This window comes from Sebastes fasciatus, chromosome 10 (genome assembly GCF_043250625.1).
Source record: "Sebastes fasciatus isolate fSebFas1 chromosome 10, fSebFas1.pri, whole genome shotgun sequence".
Taxonomy (NCBI): Eukaryota; Metazoa; Chordata; class Actinopteri; order Perciformes; family Sebastidae; genus Sebastes; species Sebastes fasciatus.
Window position 1 is genome coordinate 5,740,816 of NC_133804.1, and position 19,920 is coordinate 5,760,735.

At 42.6% G+C, this 19,920-nt stretch overlaps 1 protein-coding gene across 3 annotated transcripts in view; it reads left to right on the forward strand.

Annotated features, from left to right (window-relative positions):
• Positions 1-19,920, forward strand: part of LOC141774942 (storkhead-box protein 2-like) — a 72,345-nt gene that overhangs the window by 31,935 nt on the left and 20,490 nt on the right. For 2 of the 3 annotated variants that reach the window (XM_074647763.1, XM_074647764.1), the window contains exon 2: positions 10,934-11,086. In XM_074647763.1, coding sequence (XP_074503864.1) covers positions 10,934-11,086 — 153 coding nt within the window. Of the gene's footprint in view, positions 1-305; positions 673-10,933; positions 11,087-19,920 lie in introns of those variants that run through there. The other variant, XM_074647765.1, reaches the window with a different exon arrangement.

Here is a 19,920-nt window from a genome sequence, read left to right on the forward strand (position 1 = left end):
GCTAAGAGAGCATGTGCGCTCACACACACACACACACACATACACAGCGTAGCAGAGATGTATGTAGCAGAACAGAGACATGCTACAGAGATCTTAAAAGGGAAAAGACTGTGGAGACTGTGTGCATGTATATGCGTGTGTGCGTGTGTGTGTGTATGTGTGAATGTACGAGTGATAGCAACAAAGAGCAACTGGGGATGCGTTGTCATGGCAACCCTCTTGGCAGCCCGCCCACAAGCTTGTATGTCGGTGGGCATCACACAGTGAGGGAGGGGGAAAAAAGCACGGGTGCAGAGTGAGGCAGTGTGTGATTGGTCACACCCCCTTGTCTTTGTGTGGCGCAAGGGATTGTGGGAAGCCCTTGACTGAATGCTCATTTGTGTGCGTGTGCGTGTGTGTGTGTGTGTGTGAGTGGGAAAAGAGTGAAGGGGGGGCTGAAAGTGTGTGTGTGCATGCGCGTGAGAACAGAGGACGACGCTTGTGTGTGTGTGTGAGGGGAGGGGGAGGAGCAGAATGTGTGTGTGAGAGAGGAGGATGAGCTAGTGTGTGTGTGAGAGAGAGGGAAAGAGAGAGAGAGCTGCGTTACCATCAGAAGCTATACCAGGCTTATTAACTGGATCCTATTTTTTTTTTTTTTTTTTTTTACATAGGAGTGGATTACTATCAGCCAAGGTTTGAATCTGCCTGTCACACTCTGTCTGTCTGTCTGTTTCATTTGCTAGCCTGTTAGCAGCAGCTGCTAGTTAGCATTAGCAGCATAGCGTCACAGCTCTACTGAGAGAGAGATGCAGAGAGACAGAGAAAGAGATGAGTGATGGAAGGATAGATGCAGGCGTACAGTAGGAGATATAGCTATTAGACGTTTGTAGAAAGCAAAAAGAAATGGAGGAATGGAGGGAGAGAGGGAAATAGCTGGTGAGAGAGTGAGGGAGGGAGTGCATGACAAAAGGAGGGGGTGTGGTTTAGTGCTGTGGACAAAGGAGGCTGGCTGATTGTTTACTACCACTGCAGTGAGAGAGACATGGACGATCAATGTTCCATCATTCTCCCTCTATTACACTCTCTCTTTTTATTCTCTCACCACTCTGCTTCACACAGCTGCTCCCCTCTTTCATCCTTTCCTCTGCATCACAGTTTTTCTCTCCTAATCTCTCTCCCCCCTACATATCATTTTCTCTTCTTCCTCCTCCTCTGACTAGCTATCTCTCTGTCTATCTCCCTCTCTCTCTGTGTGTTTTTTGGACAGTGTAGTAGTAATGGACTGGAGCAGGGCTGTAAGCTAACGGCTGCTGCTACAAAATGGCTCTTCTTTACCTCGAACTCAGTGATTTCATTGCCAGGACTGGATCAGAGATGCTTGTGCCATACTGCAGAGTCTGAAAAGCAACAGTGAAACTCAACAGTTGATGCTCTCGCTCCATATCGATGACATGCGTTTGTAATGACGTACTATGTTCTGTCTCCCATGTATGTGAGCTAGCTGCCTGCTGATGTGACTTTGGTCAGTCGGTGCATTCTTCACCAGCAATAAGAGAGAAAGGAAGCAGTAGTAGTAGTAGTAGTCGTGGTATGAAGTAACAGCAGGAGAATTCGTTAAACCTCAACTACAGTAAGCAAATATGGCAGTACTAGTAGTGGTAGTGGTGGTGGTTGTTCATTAGGGTCTAGGGCATTTACGCTTTCTTTTCTTTCTTTTTTTTTACAACTTGGGTCTTATTTCGTTAAGTTTAAAGGGACACTTCACCCTTATATAGATGTATAAATAACCTTTATTTAACTATGAAGTCACAGTGAGATTAAACCCTCTTTTACAAGTGAGACCTAGCCAAAACAGGTTCAAATAGCAGCATCCAACACATAACTAGACAACAATATTGAATCACGACAGCAACAATAGTTACAACAAAATACATTACATCATCATACAGTGTATTAACAGGGCAGCATGTTGGTCAAGTGTTTATTTAATTGAAGCAGCTAGCAGCGACCACTTCCTTTATTATCTCTGGCCTTGGCGGAGGTTATGTTTTCACAGGCGTTGGTTGGTTTGTCTTTCTGTCTGTCTGTTAGCAGGATTACTCCTAAAGTTCGCGATGGATTTGAATGAATGGAGAGGTGGGGTGTAGCACAGTGAACAATCCATTCGATTTTGGTGGTGATCCGGATCATGATCAGGATTCAGGAATTTTTTTAAGAATTCCGATCAGCCTGAGCTTTAAGGCCACAGGCTATAACACATGCGCAGTGTAACTGATGACGCATTGATGACGCATGACCCCGCCTTCTTGTTCCTCCTTCTTCGAGCACAGAGATACGTGTGTGGATGTGTGTGCGGGAGCTGCTGGCCGTCCACGGTCAGAAAGAAAAAAGCGGTAGATGACATCGGGATGCAAGACAACGTAGTGTAACGTTATACAGACATAACAAGGCTGCTGAATGAGAGAGGCATCCGCCGATACGTTACACGGAAACACACCATGTTAATAACAAGCCGACCACCTCACATTGAGATTGAACCCTCTTTTACAAGTGAGACCTAGCCAAGACAGGGTCAAATAGCAGCATCCAACACATAACTAGACAACAACGTTGAATCCTGAGAGCAACAATAGTTACAACAAAATACATTACGTCATCATACAGTGTATTAACAGGGCAGCATGTTGGTCATGTGTTTGTTATTTAATTGAAGCAACTGCAACTAGCAGTGACCACTTCCTTTATTCTATGTTTAAAATCATTTAAAGAGATAAGGGTCTCAAAATTAAGCTTGTAAAGATGTGTGATTGGTCAAAGTTTAGAAGTCTAGTGTTCTCTCAGAACACTTGATTTACAATATGCTGAACGGTTATTATGGATGTTTTACCCAATGATGCCAAAAAATTGTTGCTCCTACTGAAGCTTCAAGTAAGTAGGAAGTTTGCCAGAGATGATCTTATAGACTTAAAGGGACTGTTTGTAAGAATCAGAAATGCTTGTTAACAGCGACACCTGTGGCCGTTGAGTCAACGAAAGTCAGCGGCGGGCTCGCGCTTGCTCGCTCGAAATAGATATGAACGAGCATCGCTCAAAACAGTGAGGCGACACACGTCAGCTAAAACCACAATATCACTCTATATTTCACCTGCTCGGCAGTAATGTTAGCTGACCAGACGGAGGTCTCTCCATGATCAATGCTGATCCTAGTGTTGGCTTTTCCTGTACAGCCTCCTGATCGCGGTCGGAGGGAACGGGGGAGACACCGGCACCCGGTCGGAGACGATAACGTTTCTCGTTGCGGAGCCCCGTCACTTCACAAGACACGGAAAACCTCTGTTGGTCTGGAAGAGCTGCAGCATTTATTTCTGCACAAACGTCCACTAGATATTCTCAGAGCTACAAAGTCTTCTGCAGTGTGTAGTGTGCGTGCATGCACGTGAGGTGGCGTGAGCTGAGTGAAGGCAGGCAGGCAGAGGAGCAGAGGAGCAGAGTACAGAGACTCCAGCCCTGGAGACCAAAGCTACGGTCTCCGACCGCGAACTCCGACCGCGGCCAACACTGTTTTGCAAGAGGGGCTTCACTAGATATAACTTTGCGGTTTTGGTGCTTCTGTGTAGGTTGTGTTGGAGTCTTGTCTGAACAGCGTAGCCACATGCGAGCGCGCATGGGACACCGACCCGGTTTATTTATACGTGTAAGAAGTTACAAACAGTCCCTTTTAAATGTAGCAATGTTGTTACCTCGGTGAGTGAGGGATGACCATCCTACCATGCTGTATAATGTACAATGATGGGTCCCGAAGCCAGAATTAGTGACATAGCTCAGGGCTGAGTGATACAGGGGGTCAAGTTTGGACATGTGAGGCAAACCTGTAAATAGTATCACCATAATCAATCTGAGTCAAGAAAAAGCCAGCAACTAAGCGTTTTCTTGATGCCATGGAAAAACAGGACTTTAGCTTGTACAGAAAATCCAGAGTGAATTTCAATTCCTTTGCAAGATGGTCAATATGGCATTTAAAATTTAGACTTTTGTCCAACCAAATTCCAAAGTATTTGTAATTGTCAACAGACTGATTAGAGACACCATCAAGAGTATTAATAGAAAGGGTTGTCCAGAACAGTCTACCATGTGAGCCGCTCTATTAACTGAAGAGTGCTGCAGAGCAAGAGTAATCCCACATGTTTGATGTGTAATTGATATTAAAATCTTCAAAACAATTGTTCAAAACTAATTTGCAGATTTAAATAAAGGTACGACAACATTCTGACTATTATTTCTGGAGGAGCTGTCATATCTGAGAAACATAGCCCTGATGATATGATATGATCAGTGCTACCTCAACACGGCCACGCATCCATAAATTGTGTGCAGATGCTGGGGAGCAATTATCTGCAAAAAGACAAAAAAGAACCTGTACAATGCTGTCCCTGGGTCAGTTGATATTGACAACAATAAATCCTATAGTGATATGTACATCTTAAGTCTTCATATCCAGTTGCTGCCAGTCTTTAATATAAAGATTTTTAAAAACATGTTTGATATTTGCGACTGACATCAATGACATCACGTGTGTCACCCGACAGAGACATACTTGCCTCTGTAGGCTATACAGTCCTACACACCTCTCCAACCAGGATCTCACCAAAACTCTGAGCTTTCCCCCTTCCCTTTTTCAGCACAATTTTACCTGCATATACAGTAAAGAATGCAAGCTGCTGGTTGCCGTCCATGTTTGTTTTTTGGTATGAGAACATGTGACCGTTCTCTCCTATTTGTGGGATTTGCAGGGTCTTCTACCTCCTGAACTCCAGTAGTTACTGACCAGTGGTGTTGTGTGATGTTTTTACTCATCATGAGGTTTATTCTCCTTCCTGATTGTCAAAGACTCAAAAAGAAAAAATGTGCACAACATGTGCTGACGTTAGCACGACAGGCTGATTGGCGTGCTAGTCAGTCACATTATGGCGAGAGCAAATGAAATGCCGGAGCTGGAAGACCCGTCTGCAGGTTCCCGGCGAAAAGCATCTCTTATGCTATGAAATTGAAAATACAAAAAAACTAAAAAATAAACTTGTGTGAGGAGTGTTTCAATTAGTTTCACCATGGCTATATTTAAACTTTTAAAGCACCCAAACATCTAAGTGTTGCATTGTATTAAGCAGTAAAATGTGAACTGTGAACAAACACTCATACCGTCCTTGTCTTGTACACAACTCTCCGTTGCTACACCTTTAGTTGTAAATACCTAAATTGTAGTAAAGCAGAATTATCCTTCAACAGCAGCAGCAGTAATGAGGGACAGCAGTAGCAGAGGCAGTAACACTATTTGTAGTACTATTAGTAGTACCAGCTATGTTTGCAGTAGTAGTAGGCAGGAGTAGTCTTGTTTGTAGCAAAGTAGTAATAGCAGTAGTATAAATGTCACTAGAAGATGCAGCAGTGGTACTAATAGGTAAAATAGTACTAACAACAGTGGTACCATCATTAATAACAGTAGTAGGCCTCTACAGACGTGCAGTGAGAGTGCACAGAGAGCAAGATGCCTAAATATTAATTTTGAATTTGGAGACCTCATCGCAGTCCGAGCAGTTAAAGTTATAGTACCTTTAGCCTATATCAGTGCTTTTCAAAGCGTGTGGCGGCCCAGTTTTAAAGGTCCATTTCACCCAAATACTACTTTCTGACTATGAACTTATTGTTTTAAAGGTTCAATCCGCTCAAGTACTACTTTTTGTCCAACAACTTACAGTTTAAAAGGTTCATTCCTCCCAAATACTACTTTCTGTCCAAGCACTTATAGTTTAAAAGGTTCATTCCAGCCAAATACTACTTTCTGCCTAACGTGTTTCTGCCTAACGTGTGTTTCAACTTCCACCTTTGACAGTATTACAGTTTAGCTTACTGCTTTTATAGCAATGTATTTCAGCTCCTAACTTTTTTTTGGGTACTGCAGTTCAGCTTTCAACTCTGCCAGTTTTACAATTCGGTGCAATGCATTAGCGCTTTATGATTTCTGTATTTTGAGCAGTACTTTGCAATTCATTTCAGCTGTCAGCATTCACATGCATTTTCAGCAAGAAACACATTTTCTAGTTATTATTAGTAACTTATAGAAACATTAGCTTCCAACTTGTCTTCCCCCCCTCTCTCAAACACACACACAGAGCGAGTGACACGCTGCTCAGTCCGTCTCTGTAATTGCCTCAGTCCAAAAGTCAAAATTTATTGAAAAACGATAGTTGTAATTATTTCAGCCCATATTTGTTGGCATTTGGCCTTTCAAAAACAAAATTTTCACTGTGGTCACTGTTTACACCTGTATTAACGGGCCGGTCTATCAGCAATCTAACAACGCCATTATATAACCACAACATTATATATAACCACAAGTTTTATGTTTGAAAACTCTGGCAGCTGACAGTATGAGACCCAACAAATTAAGCCACCATGAGAAGCAACAAGAAATGGCCTCTCAGCTGTTCTTTAGAAACCCCCCACCCTCCCCATCCCCCTTCACTGAGTGTGGCGGGTTTGGGGTTTGTCCCGTGATCATCACTCTCCATGTTGAGGCCTGCAGCTGTGTGCAGTTAGTATATGGAGGTGGCAGGGTGCTAGTCAGTGTTCCTAGTAGAGCCTCTGCAGCTGTACTCTGTCTTCTTCTGTCTTCCTAGTCTGGTTTGTCATCTATTTCTTAAATTTGTCTCTGCATTTTGATTATTTTTGTTGGACGAAATTGTTTTTTGCTACTAAATCGTTTGGTAGTTTAGCAGCCCTTGGCAAATGAACCAAAAACATAGATCATGGATTAACTTTTACATTTTTGGAAATTTCTAGTTTTGAAATAAATTACTATAAAAAAACTTTTGATTATATTTGAGTGCGGACGTTCATTCTTGACCTTGAGAACAATATGTCTGTCCAAATAATCTCAAATCAAAGGTCAACTTGCTAGCTTTTTTCAGAGCTTTTAACTGTATCTCACAGCAAATGCAGCCAGCTCAGTGTTTCAATCCCTGCCCCGTATACAACCACCTGTTCTCACTTAATAATAATAATAATACATTTTATTTGGTGGCGCCTTTCTGGACACCCAAGGACACCTTACAAGAATTAATTAAAACATAGACAGATAAAACAATATAAAAACAACAGGACATGACAGAGACATATTTGTACAGACACATAGGATGGGTGATGATGAGTGCTAGAGAGAGTATGCCAGTTTAAACAGGTGGGTTTTGAGGAGGGATTTGAATGATGTGATATTTTCAGAATGCTGGATGTGTGGGGGGAGTGAGTTCCATAACCTGGGAGCAGAGCAGCTGAACGCCCTGGCTCCCATGGTGCTGAGGCGTGAGGTGGGGGTAGTCAGAAGTCCGGCTGATGATGAGCGGAGGGAACGGGAGGGAGTGTACTCCTGGAGGAGGTCTGTGAGGTAGGTGGGGGCGAGGTTATGGAGGGCTTTGTAGGTGAGCAGGAGGTTTTTGTAGTCAATCCGGGATTTAACAGGGAGCCAGTGCAGCTGGATGAGGATGGGGGTGATGTGGTCGGAGGATTTGGTGCGGGTGATGATCCGGGTGGCAGAGTTCTGAATGATTTGGAGTCTGTTGAGTAGTTTGATGGGAATGCCAGAGAGGACAGCGTTGCAATAGTCGATTCGGGATGTGACAAAAGCGTGAACCAGGATTTCAGTGCTGGAGTGGGACAGGGATGGGCGGAGTCTGGAGATGTTGCGGAGGTGGAAGAAGGTAGTCCGGGTGACGTTTTTTATGTGGGATGTAAAGGAGAGGGTGCTGTCCAGGGTGACCCCAAGGCTCTTGACGTGGTTTGAGAATGGTACTGAAAAGCCATCAATGGTGAGGTTTTGAGCAATGGTGTGTTGAGATTTGGAGATGTTGTTTTTGGAGCCGATGAGCAGGGCCTCGGTTTTATTGCTGTTTAGTTTTAAAAAGTTCCTGCTCATCCAGCTCCTGATGTGTTGTAGGCAGGCGGTGAGGGAGGCGGGTGGGAGGGCAGCAGTGGGTGTAGTTGAAATGTAGACCTGTGTGTCGTCGGCATAACAGTGGAATAGGACATTGTGATGACGGAGGATAGTGCCGAGAGGAAGGAGGTAAATGATAAACAGGAGTGGACCCAATACTGACCCCTGGGGGACACCCAGTGAGACAGCGGAACACCTTGATCTGTGATTGTCCAGTTTTACAAATTGTTGTCTGTCGGTGAGGTATGAGGAGAACCATGTGAGTGCAACACCAGTGATACCAATATCAGTCAGACGTGTGATGAGTAGTGGGTGGGAGATGGTGTCAAAGGCAGCAGTGAGATCGAGGAGGATGAGGATGGTAAGCAGTGTGGCCAATTTTTCACACTTAGGTCACATGATGACACTTGAGCCAGTTCCATCCACTGATGAAGACCATGAGATGTGGGTGAAAGCTAGTCAATTACATTTTTGCTTTCCAGGTTATTAAATAGCATGTCCTCAATAAGACTATACGTGATGCTTCAGAGGGGTAGTGTGTTTTCCGTGTGTGATGTGAACAGACCTTACAGGCATGTGTCCACAGTCAGTATAAAGTGTATATATATATATATATATATACTGTATATAAATATACGACATTAAGATTTTTTACCGATTAATGCTATCGGTTAAACAGTTAAAGGGACTGTTTGTAACTTCTTACACGTATAAATCACCCGGGTCGGTGTCCCATGCGTGCTTGCGTATGCGCGCTCGCGTGTGGCTACGCTGTTCAGACAAGACTCCAACACAATCTACACGGAAGCACCAAAACCTCGGAAGTTCTATCTAGTGAAGCCTGTCTTGTAAAACAGTGTTGGCCGCGGTCGGAGACCGTAGCTTTGGTCTCCAGGGCCGTAGTCTCTGCTGTATTCTGCCCTTCTGCTCCTCTGCTCCTCTGTCTGCCTGCCTTCACTCAGCTCGCTCCACCTCACGTGCATGCGCGCACCCTACACACTGCAGAAGACTTCGTAGCTCTGAGAATATCTAGTGAATGTACAGTGGACGTTTGTGCAGAAATAAATGCTGCAGCTCCTCCAGACCAACAGAGGTTTTCCGTGTCTTGTGAAGTGATGGGGCTCCGCAGCGAGAAACGTTATCGTCTCCGACCGGGTGCCGGTGTCTCCCTCCCACTGCGGTCGGGAGGCTGAGGCAGGAAAAGCCAACACTAGGATCAGCAGTGATTCATGGAGAGACCTTCGTCTGGTCAGCTAACATTACTGCCAAGCAGGTGAAATATAGAGTGATATTGTGGTTTTAAATGACGTGTGTCGCCTCACTGTTTTGAGCAATGCTTGTTCATGTCCATGTAGAGCGAGCGCGAGCCCAAGCAACAGGACGCTGACTTCTGTTGACTTAACGGCCACAGGTCGCTGTTAACAAGCATTTCTGATTCTTACAAACAGTCCGTTTAAAGGAGAAAAGTTGGTCCACCTTAAGAGAGTCTGAGCCGATGTTGCAGGATACAGGAAGTTGGCTCGGGTCTTGAGGAGTTGTAGCATTTATTCACCGACAAATAAACTGTACACTCACTGCTACGTTCACAGCTACAACGTGCTGACAGACCGTATGTGTATGACAACAGCGAGCACGAAGCCACCAGCAACACTACAGCTGCGAACGTAGCACATACACACACACACACGGTCTGTCGAACACTTGCTAACGTTGCGCCAGCCTGACAGAGTACGCCAGGCAGACACACCGCTAACAACCTCGCAGCTAAAATAAATGATGTGATGGAGACTTGCTGGGAAAGTGGACACATGTGTCCTCGACAATGCATGAAGCATCGTGGCTGCTACAGTAACTCTCCCGGACGGGTGAACGGGGGACTCGGTTGTCTTTTTTTTGCATATACTGCAGCTGCCTATAAATGATGGATTTAACCTGTTTGTGCATCGGCTTATCGTTGCAGCTGGGCGGCTTGTTAGGCACTAAAACCACAGCACCCCTGCATGCAAAGCTCTAATCTTGTTGGTTAACGGTTAATAATCGGTTAACGAGGGTCGGCTATCGGTTAGAAAAAAAATATTTGAAATTAGCATTCCTAATGTGTGTGTATGCTGTATATACAATATATATGTATATATGTATATATATATATATATACATATATATTTCTTCCTGTTTGAGTCAATTTTGATTAAACCTACAGTGACCAGCTGTTTTAGGAAATTACTGAGCCTTTTTTAAAAATTAAACAATATATTTCTGATCTGTTTTTAAAGATTTACGTCAACCAACTGACTTGGAGTTGAGTGCCACAGATAGGGTAGGGAAGTCAGACAGTAGTGCGAGACGGACTAACATCTTTTTGGTCTTTTCATGAAAGATATAGAATAACATCAGACTTAGTCTTTAAGGTCAAATCCTATTTTGTGTGTGTGTGTGTGTGTGTGTGTGTGTGTGTGTGTGTGTGCGCGCGCGCTGTCACAGTAAATACAGTGCACACGTTGTCACTGCATGGTGTTGATTATCTGTGTGGTGTCGTGTAGCATATGGTTCACTCTTGGTATAAATAGTTGAATGATACATTTATACATTACATTTCATATAACTGCAATAATTAATATTTCACTCTGTGTGTGAAAGGCTTGTGTTAGGCGCTGTTGAGGGCCTCTCTCGTTACATATTGTGTCTTAATTCCACGTGACCGGGTTTAAAATGTTCATTTCTATGTTCAAATGGCCTGGCAGTAAAAAAAAGACAACATTCATTATTGTTTTGTGCATTTCATGCCTTTATTGGATAGCCAACAGTTGAGAGGTGACAGGAAATGAGGAAAGCAAGAGATGGGGTCCTCAGCCAGACACAGCCAGGGATTAGATCTGAGACATGCATGGTGGTCATATGTCCTACAGGTGCTGCTTATAACATAATTTCACCCAGTAACACTCAAAATGTGTGATTTCTGTCTTTCCACAGGTGATGTGTCACCCATCAGTATGTCCCCCATCAGCCAATCGCAATTCATCCCCTTGGGAGAAGTATTGCTATTGGCTATCTCTGCTATGAACTCCGCCCACAAGCCTGTCACTCAGGAGGCCCTAACTGAACACCTGCAGACATGTTTTCCAGGTAACACCAGCTCACACACCAATATCAGTCCATAGCTAATGCCATCCATTAGCCTCCGTCTATTGCTGCATAGCTATAGGTTCAAATGAAACGTTTTTTTTTAGAAATATCACATCTCCATGTTCAGAGTGTTGACAGGCAATCCCGGCTGTATGGATTGCAGCTGATGCTCGCAGTGATTGGCTGAGAATAAAACAGTCATCTTTTTCTAGATCTGGGCACTAAAAGGATCGTTTGCAGGTTGTTTGACTGGAGAATTTCTGATACTACTTGATACTGGGTTGTTTAACAGTTTGTTCCCAATTGACTGGTGAACTAAGTTATTGTTATTACATATTAAATATATTATTTAAATTTTACCATTTGGCCTTAGTGTGGTACATTCTGAAAAATATCACATACTTGATACCATGTAGCCTATCTTTTTAAAGAATAATTTCAAAATGTAAATATCGGGGCATAAAATCAATGATTTGTTGATCTTTACGAATCAAGACTCCATAGTCTAACAATGGTATAGCTGTCAGTGCTTAGAATTGAATCGAAACGTGGATTTGGAGAATCGTGACACCCCTAAAACATATACGTATATATATTATTGCCTATTCATATTTTGATATATATACAAGGGCTCACAGTGCTGAAGTGCTGTACATTCCTGTTACTTACTTTATATTTTCTGATGGATTGTGTTTTATTGATTATGAGACTGAACTTGAGTACTGTACATGACTACATTATTTATATATATATATATATATATATATATGGGGCTGTCAAAGTTAACGCAATAATAACATGTTTTAACACCACAAATTTCTTTAATGCATTAACGCAACTTGCGATTTTTAGGTTGTAGCGCGCTCAGTTTTACAGCTATAGTGAAGATACTGGTATCATATTAAACTAAAAAGACTAAAGAATCCATTGGTACCAAGGAGTCTAAATAATGCTCCAAACCTATGCAAAATTTTGGCGAGGAAAAATTGGCATGGCCATTTTCAAAGTTCTATGGGTACCCACGAGTCTCCCTTTACAGACATGCCCACTTTATGATAATCACATGCAGTTTGGGGGCAAGTCATAGTCAAGTCAGCACACTGACATACTGACAGCTGTTGTTGCCTGTTGGGCTGCAGTTTGCCATGTTATGATTTGAGCATATTTTTTATGCTAAATGCAGTATCTGTGAGGACAATATTTGTCATTGTTTTGTGTTGGTAATTGATTTTCAATAATAAATATATACATATATTTGCATAAAGCAGCATATTTGCCCACTTCCATGTTGATAAGAGTATTAAGTGCTTGACAAATCTCCCTTTAAGGTACATTTTGAACAGATTAAAAATGTGCGATTAATTTGCAATTAATAACGATTAACTATGGACAATCATGCGATATAATATATATATATATATATACACACACACACACACACACACTGATTACTGTAGTTACAAGTTACATTGCAAGTTCAGTGTTTGGTTAACATAACGGACTAAACATGACGGGGTATTTGTTTTTCAATGGCCAACATTACGTTAGACTTGTTGTGCAAAGGCCTTTAGACACCAAGACCACACACACTATTCAAATACTGTTGCCATATCAACACATCAATAATGTTACACCTTCAAAGGAACTTCATAATGAATCATTTTGATAAATCATTTTATTTCTAATATTTCTATTTCTTTAGTTAAATTACGAGCAACGATGGCCGATGAGTGAATGAAGAGAGGGAGCGGCTGCACATCCTGTACGCCGTTATTGGCTGGTGGTTACACCCCCACGTGGGGCCTAAAAGCTCTTTGCTGAAGCCCAGAAAGGTCCCAAACACAGTAAAATAGAAGAAAAGACAAAATAAAGGCAGAGGGCAGGGTATTTGTAGATACAGGCACCACCACACACTTCTAGTGGGTCATAAGTGATGATTGAGAGGGATTATTTTTGTAGCAGTCTTTGTTTTTTTTTAGAAAGTTCAACAGTTCATAATGAGAACATTTGTCTTCTGCTTTATTTCATCAGACAAAATCTACATTTTCTCTGGTAGAGTTATGACAAGTTAAAACATTTTTAACTCGGACACAGACGGCGGGTTCCCCTCAATTTGTACCATCTAAAGCAGACGTGCATCTGTGTGTGTCCAATGAAATCTTTTCGTTGACTTTGTAAGATATACAAATAAACCTGACATGACACGGTGGTAACACTACTTTACTTCACTGAGGGTTTAGAGCGTCCACCCACTACTGAAGGATGTAACCCAGAGTGGCTGTGGCTCAGCGGGTAGAGCAGGTTCTCCACTAATCACACGGTTGGAGTATTGATGTTGCCGTGTCCTTAGGCAGATGGTCTAGTAGCTTGCTGTGTGAAGGAGTGAATGAGAAAAATTAGAAAAGTTTCCGGAGTTAACTCCCGCTCTCCACAAACATGCAGGATAGGTCGATTGGTGACTCTAACTTGCCGTAAGTATAAATGTTAGTGTGAAGCCCTTGGATTGACTGGCGACCTGTCCAGGATGTACCCCGTGTTTCTCGATGATATTGATTGGCTCAACAGCACGATATGCGGTATCGGTCTGAAATTAACTTTTTTCACTTCCTGCCACTGTGAAATTTGATCTGCCACTTTTGAAATCCATGTGCTAAATGAAGGAATAACATTTTAGGTCTGATGTCATTCAATGTTCGATATATTTAACATAAAAAACATTATATGCATGGTAAATTACAGTGTTCGAATTACAATTATTTTTGGGGGTAGGGAGGGTACTGTACACAATACTGTACTTTGTTATTGTCATCTATAGTGGTTATTTGCATAAAAACACACAATTCAAATGGTTATGAATATTTGAATATTTGCTTTGATTAAAAAAAATCTTGGTACGTTGTTAGGAAGTTAAACAGGTCATAATTCCCTCTCTAATATCTCTTTTATATTACTGTGAAAACCTCTTCTTCAAACAACTGGATTTATTCAAGTTTCTCGCTAAAAACGTAATTTTACAAGATTACATTTAAACACATCATGATAATGTTGTTATTTACCTTCACCCAATGGTCCTTTTGCTGATCAGACTTTGAATGCCTCATAATAATAACTCAATGGCACCTCCGTTAACGTTAGTAGCTCCGCTATTTAACTAAGCAGGACTGTGCTGCCCACCGGCTGCTAACAGCTAACGTTACTAACTCTCCTCCTATTGATTTCAACACTGATTTGTTGTTCACAGTGTCGCATTATCAGGGAGAAATGGGGTGCACCCCCTCAGGTTTAGAAGCGCCATGCTTTTGAGCGCTTTTTTTTTCTCTCCGCCGTGTCTCCGGTCAAACAAACTGAAACATGATACAGCGTGCGTACGCGTCATTGTGCATGCATAACTGACGGAAAGCATCAATAAGAGGAATCGATAGTCACGGAGGCATGAGATGCCAAGAAAGCGGACAGCTGCGGTTCTCTATTCCCATCACTAACGTTTCCCCTGCCTGCCAAAGTGGCGGGTGTCCTGATGATTTCAGGCGGGTGCTAATTTCAGACCCTGATTAGGTCTATAATGTCATGTCATGTATTTTCAATGCAATGAAAAGAGCAAGCTACCGTTTCTCAGTACCCCAGTGATGTTTCACTTTCATTCAGTATACAATGATATGAAACCAGAGTAGGCTAAGAACAAGTTAAAACAATGGATCAATCATCAAAATTGTTGCTAATTAATTCATCAATCAACTGATTGATGAATTAAAATGATTATTCCATTTATCATTTTTCAGGAGTAGATTTTTGATCAAATGGTTTATGTCATGTTCCATGGTGGACCTAATCTGTCTTTATACATTGCACGGGTTTCCCTCTTTAGAGAACTTGCGTCATGTCACCAAAGCAACTGCACTCGTATGATGTAATGACAGGCAACACACACACACACACACACACACAGCTGTCTGCCCAGCTGCTATGCAGTCTATCAATGAGTTTTTAATGTGTCAATCTGTGGCTCAGTCATCTCCTCAGACTGATTTTGAAGGATAATTTCACCCATATGGGACAATTTCATCAAAATCGTTTGCACTGATGTGATCATTCTGACTCTGAATAAAGCCGACCTGTCCCCCCCAAGTGATGTTTTCACCTAGAAACATGATTTCTGTGAACCAGTCAGCTTTATACTTCAATCCAATATTTTCTCCATTATTGTTGACCCAGTACATCCAATGCTAACAAGATATTCACTTGCCCATTCTTGATTACTTTAAAGGGATTGTTCAACATTTTGGGAAATATGCTCATTTGATATTGATAACAAACTCATGTGCAAATGCCAATTTGTGATTTTAGGGGGGGGGGGGCGTGACAATTACTTGATGTAGGTGCAGTGACAGTGAGTAGCCTCCTGAAGTTTTGTTGTCACGGTTAGGTTGCCAGATTTGGTACGTTCCTGTGCACAGACTTGCAAAGGATCTTATCTTACTACTAGGAGTTCTCTTAAATAACACAAAGAGTTTCCACTGAAGAGATATTCACACAGTTGCTGAGAGACACTTTTACTAAAGAGGCAGGCCTTCCTGCATGCACATTCAAAACCTCTGCAGATGATCCAGAACGCAGCGCAACCCAAAACAGCACACGTCACTCCGCTGTTCGTATCCCTCCACTTTTGGAAGCACCAAAACCAAAAAGTTATATCTAGTGAAGCCCATCTTGCAAAACAGTGTTAACTCTTCCTGCTTCAGCCTCCCGACCGCAGTCAGAAGACACAGGGGAAACCGTAGCTTTGGTCTCCAGGGCCGAAGTTTCTGCTGTACTCTGCTCCTCTGCCTGCTTGCCTTCACTCACACACCGCGCTCGTTCTCACTCGCTCTCTCTCTCTCCACCTCTCACATGCATGCGCGCACACTACACACTGCAGAAGAGTTAGTATAGCTCTGAGAATATCTAGTGAATGTACAGTGGAAGTTTGTGCAGAAATAAATGCTGCAAATCCTTCAGACCAACAGAGGTCTCCCGTGTCGTTTCCTGCTGCTGAGTGAATAGACGGGGCTCCGGAGCGAGTAACGTTGTCGTCTCCGCCCAAAACTCCGGTGTCTCCCCTGTTCCCTCCGACCGCGGTTGGGAGGCTGAAGCAGGAAAAGCCAACACTAGGATCAGCATTGATTCATGGAGAGACCTCCGTCTGGTCAGCTAACATTACTGCCAAGCAGCTGAAATATAGAGTGATATTGTGGTTTTAGCTGACGTGTGTCGCCTCACTGTTTTGACCGATGCTCGTTCATGTCTATGTAGAGCGAGCACAAGCGCGAGCAACAGGGCGCTGACTTTTGTTGACTTGTTAGCGATTTCTGATTCTTACATAGAGTCCCTTTAATAAAAAGGTGTTCAAAAAGCATGAACAGCTCTGCACTTCCTGACATTGATGCTGGTGATGATGATATTGAGTATGTTGTTGAAGTTGATTAGGATATTCATGATGATGATGACGTTGTTGATATTGCTAATGATGATGATGATGATGATGACAAAAAAAATTCTATCCACCCTGTGCATTGCCTCTGTGCACTGCTTGTCGGCACCTGTGTCCGATCGGACTTGAAGCTGTTGTTGGCACTTACTGACGTTGTTCCCTCCGATCTAGATCCTTACTTGTGTTGTACGAACTCTCAGACGTACGTCGCTTTGGAAAAAAGCGTCTGCTAAATGACATTGTAGAGTTGTAGAGAACTGAGAGAACTCCTAAGCTTAGAGAAGGGGCGGGGTGGTAGCTATGGATGACACAATGTTTCATGAATGAACTCACTGTGTCTACAGTGACTGTTGTTTCAAGAGGTGACAGACTGTGTCATTGAATTAGTAAGGAGGAAGGAATGGAGCACACTGATTGAGGAAACAGACTAACGTTTCAACAACACCAATGTGTCTTCATCAGAGTCAAAGAGGACAGAGACAAAAGGCAAACATATACATATGGTCATCCTACAACAAGTGAGCAATTCTCATTAGATAATTGGTTGAACAGGATTTTAAATCTATGGGATAGTGGATCCAAAAGTGGGAAAGTGGGAGTTGCCATTGTCAATGTCCCTGTGCAACACCCCATGCCCCACAATCACACCGAGAACAAAAGAACACAGATATCTCTTGAAGTTACAAAGATAAAATCCATCACATTTAACAAATTAAAGGAAACATGACAAATGTAGTACTTCATTCAGGCCAAAGGGCTAAACCGTGTTAAGAATATGAATCCAATGTATTTCTCTGCAGAGCAGTGAGTTGATAATGTCACAACCTCTGGGGAGGGTAATTTTTTTTCTACTCCCGTGGGCATAGTGCTGAGCAATAGCATAATCCATGTCTTGTGTGTGTACTGCAGGTTTGTGTTCAGATATGTCAAATTTTTTGTTTGTCCAACATAAACCAGACCACAGGGACATTTCAGCATGGAGACAACATGTGTGCTGCTGCAGTTTATGAAAGATTTGATGGTGTATTTTTTTACTAGTATGTGGATATGTAAAGTATTTGGTGTCTGACAAATTAGAACATTGTGCAGAGTGACCACAGCGTCTCTCTGCAGGTAAAAGTTGCATCAGTTCTCTTAGCTAGGTCTCAGACTGGGGGACAGAGTCAGATTTCCACAGTAAGTAGAACACTAAGGCTGTGTGGTTCTCTACAACTCTGGAGTACCCAAGTAAAGCAGTTTAAAGGTCAGGAATTAAAGTGAGTTTAAGTAGAACAGTAGAGCACCGTTGAAATATGTGACCAAAGATTCTGAAGCTTTGGGCAAGGTGGTGAGCAAGAGTGTCCTCAGCACTCAACAGAGACAGATCAGAAAAACTTTTGTGCAGTTTAGCCATATAGAAATTAAATCTATTTACTATTTTAAACTATATGAGTTTGAGCCTGGCGTTAATAGAGCAGGATTTTATTCTGTCAAGTGCTACCTTCCGTGTATCATCAGCAATTTCAATGTGCAACTCTGTTTTATTTTGGAGGGTCGAGCTGTCTGATCTGCTCGCAAAGATGTCGACAAACTTTGACACTAAATGTCTTGCTTGTTGGGCTTCTTGGAATGTTTTGCCAGACACAGTCTTTTAATTGTAAATGCCGACAGAACTGTGTTTTAGACGGTGAGAATTTTGATTGTTATTGCTCAAATGAGGCGAAAGTGTGTCTATGTAGAGGTCTACTAAAGTGATTGTACTCCTCCTACACTCTCTCGGTTACACTCCCTAACGTATGTGTACACGGACAACTGCAGACACCACGGACGCGTGGAATAGTTTATACTGTCCACTTGGAAGGCATGTTCCACACATGTGCAGTAGATCACTATACTACCACTTAGTAGCGTAGTGAGCGTAGCCACTACGCTACTAAGTGGTAGATAGTGGAGATACTACCAAATATCAAGATGGTCAAGACCCGGGGGATGGCCTTATCTGGGTCTGATATATAAAGTAGTAAGTCACCTGCATAGAGAGATAACTTTTGTTGGACCCCTCCCCTTGTGATGCCCACCACATCTCTATTCGTCATTAGTGCAATAGCAAGTGACTCAATGGTGGCTGCAAATATCAGTGGGAATAGGGGACTTCACTGCCTCATACCTCTACCTAGGGGAAAATAATCAGAATAGTTGTTGTTAGTTCTCACAGATGCCACTGGAGATATATATACGGCAGCAATATCTTAACCCATGTAAGGAACTTTTCACCAAAACCAAATCTAAAAACCAAATGGGACACAAAGTGGCATTCCCACACCGCCGCACATCCCTGCGCTTATCGCTGCAGTTCCTGATTTTATGTGAATGCAGCATAAGGACCAGCGCAGCCTGTGAACTGACAGAAGTGATATTTGCAGACCATTTATATGCTGTTTATTACACAGCTTTGTTGAATACTCGATTCTGATCGGTCAATCACGGCGTTCTACGGTCTGTTATTTCTTTATAGCAGACCGTTGCTATGTATAACAGACCGTTGCTATAGGTGCAGTTTTGATGTCGGACTCTGGCGGACTTGACTTGTGTCAAAATATTGATTTCTTCAGCAAGTAGCCGTGTAAAAGCGGGATAATGTACAGCTAGCTGGTCATTGTTGTGACACACACCCCTTCAGGGCGATGAGAGTTCGCTGCGCGTCGGGGTGCGGCATCGCCCTTTCGGGGTGTCTTTCACAACAATGACGGGCTCGCTGTACATTATCCCTTACTTAATGTGCTGCAGCTGAGCAACTAATTTCCAATCTATCCTGCAAACAGCACTTTTCCCCGGCGAATGATTGTTTGGTGGCTCCCCAAATTGCCCCCGAAGGCTGAGCCACCGGTGTGTGTGAATGAATATTTAGATCAGATCCTGATGGGCAGGTTGGCACCTTGCATGGCAGCATCTGCCATGAGTGTATGAATTTGTGTATGAATGGGTGAATGCTGACATGTAGTGTAAAGCGCGTTGAGTGGTCGGAAGAAAGGCGCTATATAAATGTAAGTCCATTCAGCATTTACTTTAGCAGGAAAGCTAATGTGGTTTTTGTCCAAAGGTCTGTGGCTCTTGTGTTGCATAGCAGGCCGGCTCAGTGTGACCATCTGCCTATGATAGAACACCGACATTACCGCTTTATGAAAATATGGTTTAAAAGGAGGCCACTTAATTAGCTGTATGGAAACAAGTTCTCCATACGTACACAGAAAAACAACAGTATTCTGACATATGAATACAAAGATAGGTATATACATTTCTCCCTTTTGGTTTCTGATTTTTTTTTCTCAAAGGACAACATAGGACAAGTGGTTTACAGAGCAGAAATGCATGCTGTAGCAGACAAAAA